General features: G+C 73.0%; 3 protein-coding genes across 3 annotated transcripts; all 3 read right to left on the minus strand.

Annotated features, from left to right (window-relative positions):
• Window positions 1–249: 249 nt before the first annotated feature.
• AURANDRAFT_20155 (hypothetical protein) lies at window positions 250–756 on the minus strand (the record flags this gene model as incomplete). Its single annotated transcript, XM_009035000.1, has 1 exon — window positions 250–756. A coding segment is annotated over one exon (507 nt), but the record flags the coding sequence as incomplete, so codon positions are not given.
• Window positions 757–4,123: 3,367 nt separating this feature from the next.
• On the minus strand, window positions 4,124–4,417 carry AURANDRAFT_8852 (hypothetical protein; the record flags this gene model as incomplete). Its single annotated transcript, XM_009034647.1, has 1 exon — window positions 4,124–4,417. A coding segment is annotated over one exon (294 nt), but the record flags the coding sequence as incomplete, so codon positions are not given.
• A 1,431-nt stretch (window positions 4,418–5,848) lies between these two features.
• Window positions 5,849–10,495, minus strand: AURANDRAFT_61455 (hypothetical protein; the record flags this gene model as incomplete). Its single annotated transcript, XM_009034999.1, has 3 exons — window positions 5,849–6,703; window positions 7,726–8,208; window positions 9,200–10,495. The coding sequence occupies 3 exons, from the start codon at window positions 10,493–10,495 to the stop codon at window positions 5,849–5,851; spliced, it is 2,634 nt and encodes an 877-aa protein (XP_009033247.1).
• Between the last annotated feature and the right edge of the window lie 4,252 nt (window positions 10,496–14,747).

Here is a 14,747-nt window from a genome sequence, read left to right on the forward strand (position 1 = left end):
CCACACGGGGAAGCCAAAGTCGGGCCCCGCGCCCCGGCCCCGCGACTTGGACGCCGCGGCGTAGATGGACGAGCCGCGGCGCACGAAGGGGTGGTCCAGCAGCGTCGCCGCGTCGGGCCGGTCCGCGGCGTCGCGCGCGAGGCACGCGTTCGTGATGTCGACGAGGTGCGCGTCGTGGCCGTCCGCGGCGTCGAGCTGCGGCGGGTCGCCGTCGCAGATCGCGCGGACGACGGCCCAGTAGCCGTCGGACTGCGGCAGCGGGATCTTCCCCAGCGCGCACGTCGCGAAGCAGAGGCCGATGGACCAGACGTCGGAGCCGTACGAGTAGTCGCCGCCGACGATGCGCTCCGGCGCCATGAAGGCTAAGGTGCCCACGTAGGTCTGGGCGATGCCCAGCGTGTTGTCCACGGCCCGCGACACGCCAAAGTCGCTCAGCTTCACGCGCCACTTCCAGTCCAGCAGCACGTTCGACGGCTTCAGGTCGCGGTGCAGCTGGCGGTCCGCGTGGAGCGCCGCGAGGCCCGCGATGCAGCCGTGGGCGACGACCGCCAGGGCGTCGTCCTCCAGGGGCCGCCAGGACCGCGCCTCCATGACGTCGTGGACGGACCGCGCGTCCATGTACTCCAAAACCGCGCAGACGCAGCCCGCCGCGGGGTTCGTGAACGCGCCGTGGAACGCGACGATGTGGGCGCGTAGAGCTCTTTCGCTCCGCGAGTCGCGCACGGCGGAGAAGTCCTCGGCGTCCTGGCCGCCCATGGCGCCGGTCGCCTCCTCCGCGGCCTCGCCCAAAGGCACCGTCGACAGCTGGTGGAGCGCCGCGAGCTCCCGCAACAACTGGCGCCGCCGCGCGTCGTCGTGCACGGCCACGAGCTTCACGGCGACGACGGTCAGCGTCGGCGCGTGCAGGGCGCGCCGCACGGACGCGCAGGCGCCGCGGCCGAGCTCGCCGAAGAGGATGAGGTCGTCCGCGTCGATCGCCGTCACGGACGACGGCGGCGCGATCGCGCCGCCGCCGCCCCGCGTCCGGGAGAGCGTCGACGCGACGTCGCTCTGGCCGTTCTGCATGGTCTTGATCTCCAGGCCCCGCCGCCAGTCGATGAGCGTGCCGCCCTCGCTGAAGTCGTACGACTCCTCGTTCGCGTCCGCGGCGTCGCGATCGACGGCCGCGAGGTCCATCTGCAGCCCCAGGTCCTGGCCGAGCACGCCCAGCAGCGCCCGCCCGTTGCGCGGCGACGTCTCCATGTGCTCCTCGACGCCGTCGGACGCCGTCCGCGCGACGCCCGGCGGCGCGCCGACGGCCGCGCGCCGATCTTCCAGCTGCCGCGCGGGGCGGTGGCCGACGACGGGCGCGGAGTTGGACCGGAGCATCTTCGTGCGGTTCGGCGACACCATGTCCGGCGCGTCGTCGGGCGCGGCGACGTCGCCGCCGATGGGCGGCGGCCGCGGCGCGCCGCCGCCGCCGTTCCTCGCCGCGTCGCCGGGGTCGCAGGCCAAGACTTCGAGCTTCGCCCGCGACGGCTCCGACTCCCGCGACCAGACGGGCCGCCGCTTCACGCCCTTGCCCTGCTCCGCGGGCAGCTCGCCGCCCCGGTCCTCCTCCGGCGGCGGCCGGTCGCCGCGCTCGGGCGTCGTCGACAGCGGCGGGAGCGCCGCGTTCGGCGCGACGTGGCCGGGGGCCCGGATCGGCGCCGCCTGGCGCCGGCGCCGCGGGCCCTTGTTCGCGACGACGCGCCCGAGCTTGCCCCGGCCGCGCCTAGCGTCGAGGGCGCCGAGCGCCTCCCCGGGGAAGGGCGGCGCGCCGCCGCCCGCGGGCGCGAGCGACGACGCCGAGCCCGCGCGCGCGCGGAGCGCCGTCAGCTCGCGCAGCAGCAGCCGCTGGTGCACGGCCAGGGTCACGCCGAGCACGCGCTCCACGTCGCTGCGGCTCCGGATGCGCAGCAGCGCCCGGCCGTCGACGCCCGGCCGCCCGCCCGGCGCGGCCGCGCCGCCGCGGCCGCCGTACGAGCTCAGCGCCTCGATGCCCCGGAGCCACCGCGCGACGTCGCCCGGCGCCCAGGCCTCGACGCGCGCGTCGCTCGGCATCGCGACGTCGGCGTCGCCCGGCGACGGCGCCCCCTCGGGCACCGCGCCCTCGAACGAGCCGCAGACCTCCATCGCCGCGACGGACCCGCAGAGCCACCGCTCCTGGCCGCCGGAGCCCGACGGCGTCGTCCGCGCGCCCTGCGTCTCGTCCTCGCTCACCTCCTCCTCGACGGGCGGCTCGAGGCCCTCCAGCGTCAGGCTGCAGGCGCCGCGCGCCGCGCGGCCGACGCCGCCGCCGCGGAACGCCGCGACGGCGGCCAGCAAATCCCGCAGCGGCACCTCGGCGCTCAGCGCCTCGCGGCCCTCGCGCAGCGTGATCATGACGGGCCGGTCGCCGTCGTCGTCGGGCGCGCTGTGGTGCTCCGGCCCCAGCGGGAAGCCGCCGGGCGACACGTCGCTGCTCGGCGACGGCTCGGGCGTCGGCAGCGTCGCCTGGCGCGCGAGGCTCAGGCGGGCCGGCGCCTGCCGCTGTTGGGGGGCCGGGGCGTTCCCGATGGACGCCACCATGACCACGGGCGGCGCGTTCGACGCCTCCGCCATGACCGATGCGACCGGTGCCGGGCAGCTTCGTGCGCCGCGAGCACCTGGGAAACGCTCTCTCTCTCATCGTGAAGGGAAAGGAAGACACGATGGCATGATGATGGGCGGCAGCCTGATAGCTGTAGCGCTCACGCTCGGCCTCGCACGGGCGGATCCGCGCACGGCCTTCGCGCTCGTCGGGCCGGCGACGCACGTGACGCGCGAGTCCCTCGAGCGCTACCGACGCTTCGTCGTCGACGCCTTTGGCGGCGTGGGTGAGACGTTCGTGCTCCTCAAGGCCTTGGACGCCGAGGGCCGGCCCTGGGCCCACGACGCCGTCGCGACGCTCCGCCGCGACGTCGCGCAAACGCTGAAACCCGTCGTCGCCGACGTGAACGCGAGCGACGCGGCCTTTGCGCGCTTTCAAGGTTCGCGCGCGGCGATCGCCGCGCGCCTCTGGCCCGACGACGCGCTCATGTACCGGGGCCGGGGCCGGCGGCAGACCGAGGACCGCATCGCCTACTGGTGGGGCGCCCTGGACCTCGCCTGGCGCGCCGTCGCCGCGCGCGAGGCGGTCGCATCGAAGCGGTTCGACTTCGTCGTCGTCGCCCGGAGCGACCTGCTGTTCCACGGGCCCCTGCGCCACGTCTCGACGGCGGACCCGAGGTACTGGTACAGCGCGCCGGACCCGCCCGACGCCTTTTGGACTTTTGCGAGGGACGTCGCGGCGGAGGTCCTGCCGACGGTCTCGCGGCTCGAGCGCTGCGGCGGCGGGAATTCGACGTGCGACGACTTCTGCGACGCCGCCGCGGGTTTCGTGTTCCTCATGTTCTCCTGGTTTCTGCCGTGCTTCTGGACGGCGCGCTTCTACGACGACCGGGGCCTGCGGCTCGTCATCGACCCGACGATCAGAGCGTCCTGGCGCCACGCCGTCGGCGCGCCTCGCGACGTCTCCCAGTGCGCGAGCAAGATCGTCTGCGCCTCGGCGGCGCCCGGCGCCTACGACGCGCGCGTCCACCCGCGGCCCGCGGCGGACTTCGCCTGCGGGCCCTGGCGGTCGACGCGCTGCGACGGGCGGCCCCACGGCGGCGACCGGCGCCTCTGCGAGTCGCGGGACGCGTGCCGCGCGACGGCGTTTTCGGGGTGCGGCGTGGCGCCCTGGCGCTGCGGTTCTTCTGCTTCGAGGCGGTAACGATTAGTCCATGTCGTCTATCATGTCGACGTTGGGCGTGGGCGCGGCCGGCGGCGGTACCGGCGCGACGGGCGGAACGGGCGCGGCCGGCGCGGGCACCGGCGCGACGGGCGGCACGGGCGCGACGGCCGGCGGCGCGCCGAGGATCACGGGCGCCGCCGGCGCGCAGGGCATGCAGAGCGGCGCGGCCTGGCCCAGCAGCGCGGGCGCCGCCGCGCCGAGGACCGGCGGCGCGGCGCCGAGCACCGGCGGCGCCGCGGGCGCGTCGGGCGCCGCGGCCGGCGCCGCGGGCGGCGGCGGGAGCGCGAGGCTGTCGAAGCGCCGGTCGTCGAAGAGGTCCTGGGGGTAGTAGCCCGCGATGATCGTCTTGCCGTCGAACGCGCGGCCCTCGAAGGCCTCGCGCGCGGCCTGCGCGAAGAAGGCGTCGCCGAAGGCCACGAAGACGGACCCCTGGCCCGGCGCGGGCCGCGTCGTGCCGGGCTCGGGCCGCGGGATCTCGACGTTCTCGACGTCGCCGTAGGAGCCGCACTCCTGCAGCACGTCGTCGACGACGTCCGCGTACGCTTCGTCGTCGATGAGATCCGCGTCGGTGACCATGTGGCGCAGCTGCAGGACCTTGGACGGCACGGTCGGGTCGTGGGGCGGCGGCCGGGGCCGCTCGCCGGACCGCGTCGGCTGCAGCAGCGTCGCGACCATCTGCGGCGGCAGCCGCTGGACGACCAACTTCAGGTCGCCGAGCTTCGCGTTGTTCAGCCCCGCGATGGCGTCGGACGACGCCGCGTCGACGGCGTAGCGGAAGACGGCGGCGCCCTTCACGTTGCCGTCAAAGTCCTTGAGGATGTTCAGCTCCGCGAGCTTCCCGAACGGCGTCAAAATCTTCTTGACGTCCGCCTCGTCGAGGTGCTTCGGCAGATTGCTCACCATCAACACGTTCGACGTCATCATGAGCGGGTTCAGGCCCGGCGCCGCGTTGCCGAAGGAGCCCAGGCCCGTCGGGTTGCCCGTGCCGTAGGACCGCGGCCGCCCGAGCTTCAGCGCCGACTCGTTCCAGAGGATCCCGTCGAGCGCGATGGCCTTCTCCGCGGCGTCGACGGAGACGAGCTCGAGGAACGCCGTCTCGCCGTCCTCGGCGAGCCAGGCGTTGGCGACGTCGCGGGGGCCCGTGGGAGAGCGGCCCGTCGCCTCCGCTAGAGCGGAGTCGACGAACGTCGCGACCTGCCCCGCCGTCGCGCCCAGGGGCAGCCGCGTCGCGTAGACCTCCCGCTTCGGCTTGGACGCCTGGGCCGTCGCCGACGCCGCCTGGGCCGCCGCGGACGCGGGCGTCGCCGCGGGCACCGCGGCTACCGTCGAGAGGCCCATGCCCGCGCCCCCTAAAAAGTTGCCCGTGCCCAGGCCCGGCGCGGGCCCCGCGGCGCCGAGCTGGCCGCCGATGGCCGCGAGCATGGGCGCGCCGCCGGAGCCGATCTGCGCGACGCCCGCGGCCATGTTCATGCCCGCCATCTGCTTCATGATCTGCAGCTTGCTCAGCGCCTCCTGCACGCTCAGGTCCGGGTTCTCCTTCATGATCACCGTCAGCGACAGGCCGCTCGGCTGGGGCTCGTCGTCGGCGTCGTCGGCCTTCTTCCGCCGCTTCCCGCCGCTCTCCTCGGGCTTCGCGTCGGGGTAGGGGTTCTCGCGCCGCTTGCGCCGCGACCGGTCCCGCGACCGCGACCGCCGCCGCCGGCCCCGCGACTCGCTGCGGTCGCGGCGGCGCCGGTCGCTGCCCATCGTTCTCGTTGTTGCGGCGGCGGCGCGGCTAGTGGTCTGCGCGCAACGAGGCTCGCGGCGGCGCGCCGGCGACTCCGTCCACTGAGCGGCACCGTGGCTGCACCGTCGCGGCAATCATGCTTCAACCCTGAGCAATGCCGAGTCGGTACGTATACGCGGACCCACCCACGCGCGCTCTTAAAAGACCGCCCGTCGGGCGTGGAACTCGCTTCTTTCGTCGGGCGTGGGACTCGCTTCTTTGAATTTCCTTTTACACAAAAAAGACCTCGGCCGCGCGTCGCGCGCGGCCTACATGATGGAGCACGCGCCCGAGGCGGGCACCGCGAGCTTCCGCGTCTCGAAGAGGGGCAGCTCGCGGCCCGGGCTGCCCTTCTTCGCGGCGGCGGCCCGCGCCTCCTCGCGGCGCTTCTGGTCGATGAGGAGCCCCATCCACACGGAGATCGTCGCGAAGATCTCGTCGCGGTTGATCGCGCCGTCGTGGTTCTTGTCGCAGTTGTGGATGATGAACTCGACGTCGCCGTCCGTGACGTCGACGTCGAGGACGTTCTCCGACGGCGTGTTGCCCGTGATGTTCTTCCACTTGGCGTTCAACGAGCGCTCGGAGAGGATGCCCTTGTCCTTGGCGCGCTGGAGGCTCTGGAGCTTGAAGGTCCGGGCGACGGCCTCCTCCGTGCCCTCGTCGCCCTTGACGACCAGGGTGCCCTCGACGACGGCGCGCAGGAAGCCCTTGATCTCCGGGGGCTCGACCTCGAGCTTGCCGCTCTTGTCGTAGTCGAAGCGGTCGAAGACCTCGTCGAGGAACTTGGACCGTTTCAGGTACTCGCGGTAGCGCGCGACGACGCGGCGGACCTTCCAGCGCGGGACGCCCTCCTCGATCTCGCCGCCGTGGGGCGTCTCCGGCTCGGCCGGGTCGTGCTCCTTGTGCAGGGCCTCGGCGATGGTCCAGACGTAGTCCATGGCGACGTCCGTCGGCGCGGCCTCGGGCTCGAGCTCCGCGAGCAGCTTCCGCAGCTCCTCGCGCTGGAGGCTCAGGTCGCGGTTCACGTCGTACTTCTCGAGCCACATGTCGACCTCCTCCTCGTCGCGCATCCGCTTCTCCTCCTTGAGCTTCTGGAGCTCGAGGCGGCGCTTCTTCGCCGCCCGCTTCGCGCGGGCGATTGCCATGGTCGCAGCCATCGCGCTGACCGTAGTACGGTTGGGTTGCGGTGGGGGCGCTCGAGCGGGTGGCTCGAGTCCGGTGCTCTCGTGTCGAGAGCTTGTTGTTTGCGATTTGGGGCTGCCATGTCTCAACGCGACAGTGGCCATTGGCGACAACACTGGCATCAACACTCCACGGCTGCTGACCTGGCCAGGCCTGCCAGTGTCGACGCGCCTCTACAAGGTCGACTGAGTCCGCCTCGTCGCTTTGTGATCACCGACGATGCCGCGCGCCCTAGCCCTCCTCGCCGTCGGCGCCGGCGCCTTCGCGCCGGCCCAGCTCGCCTCGCACCCGCGCGACGTGCGCGTCGCCGGCATCTTCGACGGCGTCAAGGACGCCTTCAGCCAGGATGCCGGCATCCTCGACGAGGACCGCGTGACGCCCTTCGACCGCTGGCTGGGCATCGACGTGCGCTCCGAGGATTCGAAAGCGGAGGAATTCGGCGTGCCCGACGACTTCGTCGACTCCATGGACGAGGCCAACTACGTCTCCGTGAAACTCTCGAAGCCCATGGGCATCGTCTTCGAGGAGAACGACCCGTCGACGGGCGGCGTCTTCGTCGCGTCGCTCGCCGACGGCGGCGCGGCGGCGGAGAACGCGTCCGTGAAGCCCGGCGACCAGCTCGTCGCCGTCGGGGACGCGCTCTGCAAGGGCAAGGACTTCGACGCGTGCCTCGGCTTGATCCAGGCGTCCGACGCGGAGCTCACGTCCCTCGTCTTCTTCCGGGGCGGGCCCTCGAGCCTCTACGGCAACCTCGGCGCCTCCGACGGCTGGATGACCGAGTTCATGGAGAAGAAGAACGGCGGGCACTAGGGGGCCTCGCGCGCCGCTCGAGACGGGAGGCCGCGCGGGGGCGTAACCGCGGTCCATCGCTCTCTCGAGTCGCCGTGTGTGCGGGCCCACACAGCCGGGCTGTGTGAACCAAGCGTCGCCCCGACTCGCGTTACGGCCCCTAGTCCATCGACACGGTGCAGAGGGAGCTCGCGAAGCGCGCCTTGTTCGCGTCGTCGCCCTTGTTGAGCCGGTCCGAGTAGGACACGTAGACGAGCGTGTTCGTCGCCTTGTCGACGACGCGGCGCACCTTGAGCGTCTTGAAGAGCAGCGACTTGGCCTCGGTGACGACGTCCTCGCCCTCGGGCGACGTGTCGACGTTCGCCGCCATCTTCACCTCCGCGCGGCGCGCGCACGCGAGGCCGGACTGGGACGGGTCGCTGAAGAAGTCCTTCTGCAGGCGCTCCGTCACGGGCCGCTCGAAGTCGGACACGTAGAGCGTGACGCCCTCGACCTTCGGGTCCGAGAACGCGTCGATGATGAGCTTGTCCTTGAAGACGAGCCCCGACGCGGAGATGCTGGCGACGGTTCTCTTGCCCTCGGCGTGCGCCGGCGGCGATGCTACAGTCGACACGCAGCCGAGGGCGAGCAGCGCCGGAGCGGCGGCGCGTAGAGCCGCCTTGGCGAGCGCGGCAGCGGGCGCGGGAGTGTGTGCGCGCGGCGGCGACGGCGCGCGCAGGGCGGCGGCGGTGCCGAACAAGAGCAGCGCGGCTTTGATGTTGGTCGTCCGCATTGCGTTTGCAGCAACGAGCTCGAGAGATCAACAGGGTTCACCGAGACGTCAATCGGCACGGGCTGCCTCAAGGGTGAGGACTTCTGGAAACGCGGAGGTAGCCCCCGGCGGCTGCCGCCACAACTGACAAGAATGCCTCTGTCGGACTTCAACCTGCCGAACCGCATCATCGCGGAGATGATGGCCCAGGAGCACCAGGAGAAGTGCCAGCAGTACCTCAAGGACAACCCGCCGCCGCCGCCGCCGCCGCTCGTGCCGACGGCGGACCGCATGGCGGCGCTCCACAAGAAGATCCCCTGCGAGCCCGAGGGTCCCCTGGAGTGCGACGAGCTGCGGGCCATGTGCAAAGCCGTGAAGATGGACTTCACGTCCGTCGGGGACACGATGGACATGCTCGACGCGCTCCTCGACTACGTCGCGGCCGTCGCGCCGGTGCTGGCCGAGGCGAAGAGCGTCAAGCTGACGGGCGACTGCGCGACGGACGTCGGCGCGCTCTGCGCCGCGTACGACGTGCCCTACGCGAAGCTCGACGACGCGCTCGTGGAGCTCCTCGGCGCGCTCGGCTCGGACTTCACGGACGAGAAGAAGCGGGCCGTCATGGCCAAGTGCGAGGACAAGAACATGACGCGGGTCATGAAGGAGATCGGCAAGACCTACCGCTTCAAGGCGACGACGCCCTGCTTCCGCGAGACGACGAAGACGGAGGTCACGTGGAAGGTCCGGCTCACGGAGGCGGAGCTCGAGAAGCTCATGAAGGAGCAGGAGGAGGCCGACGACGAGGACGGCCAGGAGTAAGGCGGGGTGCGACGGGAGTTCTCGGGGCGCGACTGCGAGAGTGTTACGCCTCGAAGGCCCCGTCGGCGCCGACCTCGCGGACCTCGCCGGGCGGGAGCGGCGGCGCGGCGTCGCCCATCCGCGCGCGGACGTTCGCGCGCGCGAGCTTCCGGAGCTCGGCGTCGGGCACCTGGGGCTCGCTCTGCATCTCCGCGGCCGTCTTGATGTTGTCGAGGCCCATGCCCGGGGGCATGCCGCCCGGCATGCCGCCCATGCCCGGCAAGCCGCCCGGGAACGCGTCCGCGAGGTCCGGCCGCACGTTCTTGAGCAGCTTCTCGATGTCGACCATCTGGGGCCCCGCGCCGGGCGCCTCGTTCAGCGCGCGCGCGACGGCCTCGGCGCCGCCGCGCGCGCGGTTGTCGACGCGGAGCCGGTGGAGCTCCGCCTGCACCGCCGGGTCCTCGCTCGTCTCGCGCGCGCACTTCTTCTTCAGGGAGCGCAGCGCCGGGAGCTCGCCGTCCAAAGCGAGGCCCGCGTCCGCGGCGGCCTCGGCCGCCGCGTAGTCGCCGAGGCCCCAGAGCGCCTGGCCCACGCGGCACCGCGCCTTCGCCCAGGCCGGGTCCAGGCGCGCGGCGGTCTCGGCGTCTCGCAGGGCGCCGCGGTAGCTGTGGAGCTGGGCCCGGCACGCGGACCGGTTCGCGTGGAGTTTGGCGTCCGCGGCGTCCTCGGCCAAAGCGAGCGTGTAGTGCCGCTCGGCCTCGTCGTATTTTTTGGCGCCGTAGGCCGCGTCGCCCTCGGCCTTGTGGGCCTGCGCCGCGGTTTCGTCGCGCAGAGCCGCGTCCGTCGCGTAGGGCAGATCCCCGAACGCCTCCGGCGGCGCCGGCCGGTGCGACGGGTCGTCCGCGAGCTTCGCGAGGTTCGCGCGGCACGTGCTCAGGGACCCGTCGAGCGCGAGCGCGCGCCGGCAGGCGACCTCCGACTCGAGCTTGTAGGCCGCGGCCTCGTCGCGCGCCGACTTGGAGAAGCACGTCTCGCGCGGCGTCTTTTGCGTCATCGACCGCGCCGCGCCGACCTCGTCGTAGTCGTCGCGCTCCCAGGCGCAGTCGACGACGTGCGCCGCCAGGGAGAGGCAGGCGCTCGCGAGGCGCGCGTGGCCCTTGCCCCAGGCCGGCGCCAGCGTCGTCGCCTTGCGGCCATCGGTGACGCCGCATTGCAGCCAGCCGACCTTCTCGGGGCCCCAGAGGCTCGCGGCGAGCTTCTCGCAGCAGGCCGCGCGATTGCCGTAGAGCTTCTCATTCTCCGGGTCCTGCTTGATGGCGAGACCGTATTTCGTCGCCGCCTCGCCGTACTTGGCCTTGCGGAAGAGCGCGTCGGCCTCGGCCTTGGTGCTCGCCGCCATCGGTTTATGCGTTCGCAGCGGTCGACGCGCTGTCTTGCTCTCTATCGATTCCGGCGCTCACAGAGTAGCCTCGCCGAGCTCGCCCATGCTTGCCACCTTCACCACCACTGCATGTTGAACGTCGAGGCACTTGCAGGCCAAAATTGTGCCCAGTGCGCGGAACGATGGATTGCGTCTTGGCCGCCTTAAGCGGCCTCTGAGGCCGCGGCCTCCATCTCGCGGCGCGGTCGAGCCATGCGCGCCGCGACGCAGCCGCCCGTCGTCCGGCAGCGTTCCTAGATGCGGCTCCGCCGCATCGTCCTCGCGGTGCTGGCCGGCGCGCCGGCCGCCGTCGCCGAGGACTGCGCCGACAGCTTCGGGTCCTGCGCGTCCTACATCACCGGCTCCGGCGGCGTCGCGTGCACTGCTCTCTTCTGCGACACGTGCGCGCAGGCGGGCTACTGCGACCTCTCGTGCGGATTCTGCGGCCCGCCGACGGCGGCGCCGAGCGCCGCGCCGACGTCGGCGCCGAGCGCCGCGCCGGCGCCGACGGCGGCCGTCGTGGCCGTGACCGACGACTGCGCCGACAGCTTCGGGTCCTGCGCGTCCTACATCACCGGCTCCGGCGGCGTCGCGTGCACTGCTCTCTTCTGCGACACGTGCTCCCAGGCGGGCTACTGCGATCTTTCCTGCGGCATCTGCCTCGTGAGCGCCGCGCCCACGCGGCGGCCGTCCGTGGCACCCGGCAACCCGACGGCGGCGCCCGTGCCACGCTCGACGCCCGCGCCGACGGCGGCGCCGACGCCCGCGCCGACGACCGCGGGGCCGACGCCCGCGCCGACGACCGCGGGGCCGACGCCCGCGCCGACGACCGCGGGGCCGACGACCGCGGGGCCGACGCCCGCGCCGACGGCGTACGCTCAGGTGACCGACGACTGCGCCGACGTCTTCGCGTCGTGCGCCGAGTACATCGACGGTTCGGGTGGGAATTCCTGCGAGACGGAGTTCTGCGATACGTGTTCGCAGGCGGGCTACTGCGATCTTTCCTGCGGCTTCTGTCTCGTGAGCGCCGCGCCGACGCGGCGGCCGTCCGTGGCGCCGGGGAACCCGACGGCCGCGCCCGTGCTCAGACCGACGCCCGCGCCGACCGCGCAGACGCCCGCGCCCAGCCCTCGGCCGCCGTCGCCGTCGCCGACCGCGTATCCCGGCAATCCGACGGCGGCTCCGAGACCGACGGCGTCGCCGACCGCCGACGAGTGTTTTGACGTCTTCGCGTCGTGCGTGGAATACATCGACGGATCGGGCGGGAACTCCTGCGAGACGGAATTCTGCGAGACGTGCTCCCAGGCGGGCTACTGCGATCTTTCCTGCGGCATCTGCCAGGTGAGCGCCGCGCCCACGACGCGCCCGTCCGCGGCGCCGGGGAATCCGACCGCCGCGCCCGCGCCAAGACCGACGCCGTCGCCGACGGTGACTCCGGGCGCTCCCAGCGCGGCTCCGGCGCCGCGGCCGACGCCGTCGCCGACGGCGGTTCCCGGGGCTCCCAGCGGGGCGCCCGCGCCGAGCCCGACGCCAGAGCCGAGCGTTCATCCAGGAAATCCGACAGCGGCGCCCGTTCCGAGTCCGACGCCGTCGCCGAGCGTTCATCCAGGAAATCCGACCGCGGCGCCCGTCCCGAGCCCGACGCCAGCACCGACGGCGACGCCTGGAAATCCGACAGCAGCTCCTGTTCCGAGGCCGTCGCCAGCGCCGACGGCGACGCCTGGAAATCCATCGGCAGCTCCTGCTCCGGGGCCGACGCCAGCGCCGACGGCGACGCCTGGGAATCCATCGGCAGCTCCTGCTCCGGGGCCGACGCCGGCGCCGACGGCGACGCCGGGAAATCCATCAGCAGCTCCTATCCCGAGGCCGACGCCAGCGCCGACGGCGACGCCTGGAAATCCGACAGCAGCTCCTGTTCCGAGGCCGTCGCCAGCGCCGACGGCGACGCCTGGAAATCCATCGGCAGCTCCTGCTCCGGGGCCGACGCCAGCGCCGACGGCGACGCCTGGGAATCCATCGGCAGCTCCTGCTCCGGGGCCGACGCCGGCGCCGACGGCGACGCCGGGAAATCCATCAGCAGCTCCTATCCCGAGGCCGACGCCAGCGCCGACGGCGACGCCTGGAAATCCATCGGCAGCTCCTGCTCCACGACCAACGCCAGCGCCGACGGCGACGCCTGGGGATCCATCAGCGGCTCCCGCGCCGCGACCGTCGCCGGCACCGACGGCGACGCCTGGGAATCCATCGGCAGCTCCTATCCCAAGGCCGACGCCGGCGCCGACGGCAACGCCTGGAAATCCATCGGCAGCTCCTGCTCCACGACCAACGCCAGCGCCGACGGCGACGCCTGGGGATCCATCAGCGGCTCCCGCGCCGCGACCGTCGCCGGCACCGACGGCGACGCCTGGGAATCCATCGGCAGCTCCTATCCCAAGGCCGACGCCGGCGCCGACTGTTCCTCCGGGAAACCCGTCGGCCGCCCCCGCGCCGCGACCGACGCCGTCTCCGACGGTCCACCCGGGCAACCCGTCGGCCGCGCCGGTCCCGCGGCCGACGCTCTTGCCGACGCGCTGGGAGGATACGGTCCCCATCGACCCCTATACGTCGGCCTACATCGGCACGATGATCCGCGTCGCCAACATGACCGCGGGCGACTTCGGCTCCGCGGAGCGGTCCGCCATGAAGGCGACCATGTTCGGCTTCTTCGGCCCCGAGGGCCTCGCCATGCTCCTCGACGAGTCGCAGGTCTTCAACTTCGACGCCGTCGACATCGCGTCCATCAACCTCGAGATGTACTTCGCCATCGGCAAGAACGCGACCGAGGACTTCGGCGGCACCGACGGGCTCCTCGACGCCTTCCTCGACACGCTGCTGAACGTGACGGGCGCCGGGGACCTCACGCGCGGGCTCCGGGCGAGCTCGCTGGCCTACGGCGCGTCGCCGGACCTCTCGAGCATCGATATCAACGCGTCGCTCGCGCTCATCATCGAGCACACGATGATCCACGAGTACGTGGCCACCTGGGCGCCGACGGTGAGCGCCGCGCCGACGACGAGCCCCGCGCCGACCGCGGCGCCGTCGACGGTCTTCCCGCCGACGCCGGCGCCCACGGCGACTCCGGGAGAGCCCTCCGCGGCGCCCGCGCCGCGGCCGACGCCCGCGCCGACGGTCCATCCCGGCAACCCGACCGCGGCGCCGCTTCCGCGGCCGACGCCCGCGCCGACGGCGCCGAGTCCGCTGCCGACGGAGTCGTGGGCGGACACGGTGCCCGTGGACCTGGAGACGGCCGACTACATCGGCACGATGATCCGCCTCGCGAACATGACCGCCAACAGCTTCGACTCCGCGGAGCGCGACGCGACGCGCGCGACGTTCTTCGGCTTCCTCGGGCCCGACGGCCTCGGCGTGCTCCTCGACGAGTCGCAGGTCTTCAACTTCGACGCCGTCGACGTCGGCGACGGGCGGCGGCGGCTCGGGGACGACGCCGGCATGGACCTCGAGATGTACTTCGTCTGCGGCGAGAACGCGTCCGAGGCCGCGGGCGGCGCCGACGCGCTCCTCGACGCCGTCGTCGACACGCTCAACAACGCGACGAGCTCCGGCGCGCTGTCGGCGGATTTCGCGACGAACGCCTTAGCGTACGGCGCGGCGCCGGACCTCGCGAGCGTCGACGTCGAGGCGACGCTCGCGCTCATCGCCGAGCACACGCAGACCCACGAGTACGTGGCGACCTGGGCGCCGACGACGAGCGCGGCGCCGACCGCGAGCCCCCTGCCGACGGCGGCGCCTTCTCCGGGGCCGAGCGCCGCGCCCACGCCGACGGACCCGACGCCGGCGCCGACGGACCCGACGCCGGCGCCGACCGCCGGCCCGTCCGCCGCCCCCGTGCTCGCGCCGACGCCCCTGGCGACCCTCGCGACGACGTGCGCCTACACGGACCGCGTCATGACCATGTCCGTCGACATCGAGGTCGACGTCACGACGGCGCTCTTCGCCGTGCCCCGCGACACGCGCAACACGTGGATCTCCCTGTCGGCGACGGGCGACATCGACCTGCTCCTCACGACGGCCGACGGCGTCACGCTGCTCGAGTACGCGGCGGGCGGCTCGACGAACTGGTACCCGAACGACAACAACTTCACCTACGGCGCCACGCGCGTCGTCTCCTGCGTCGACAGCTGCGCGGCGTCGCTCATCGCCGGGCCCTACTACGACGGCGCGTCCTACGACA

This window comes from Aureococcus anophagefferens (assembly GCF_000186865.1).
Source record: "Aureococcus anophagefferens unplaced genomic scaffold AURANscaffold_2, whole genome shotgun sequence".
In the NCBI taxonomy this organism is placed as follows: domain Eukaryota; class Pelagophyceae; order Pelagomonadales; family Pelagomonadaceae; genus Aureococcus; species Aureococcus anophagefferens.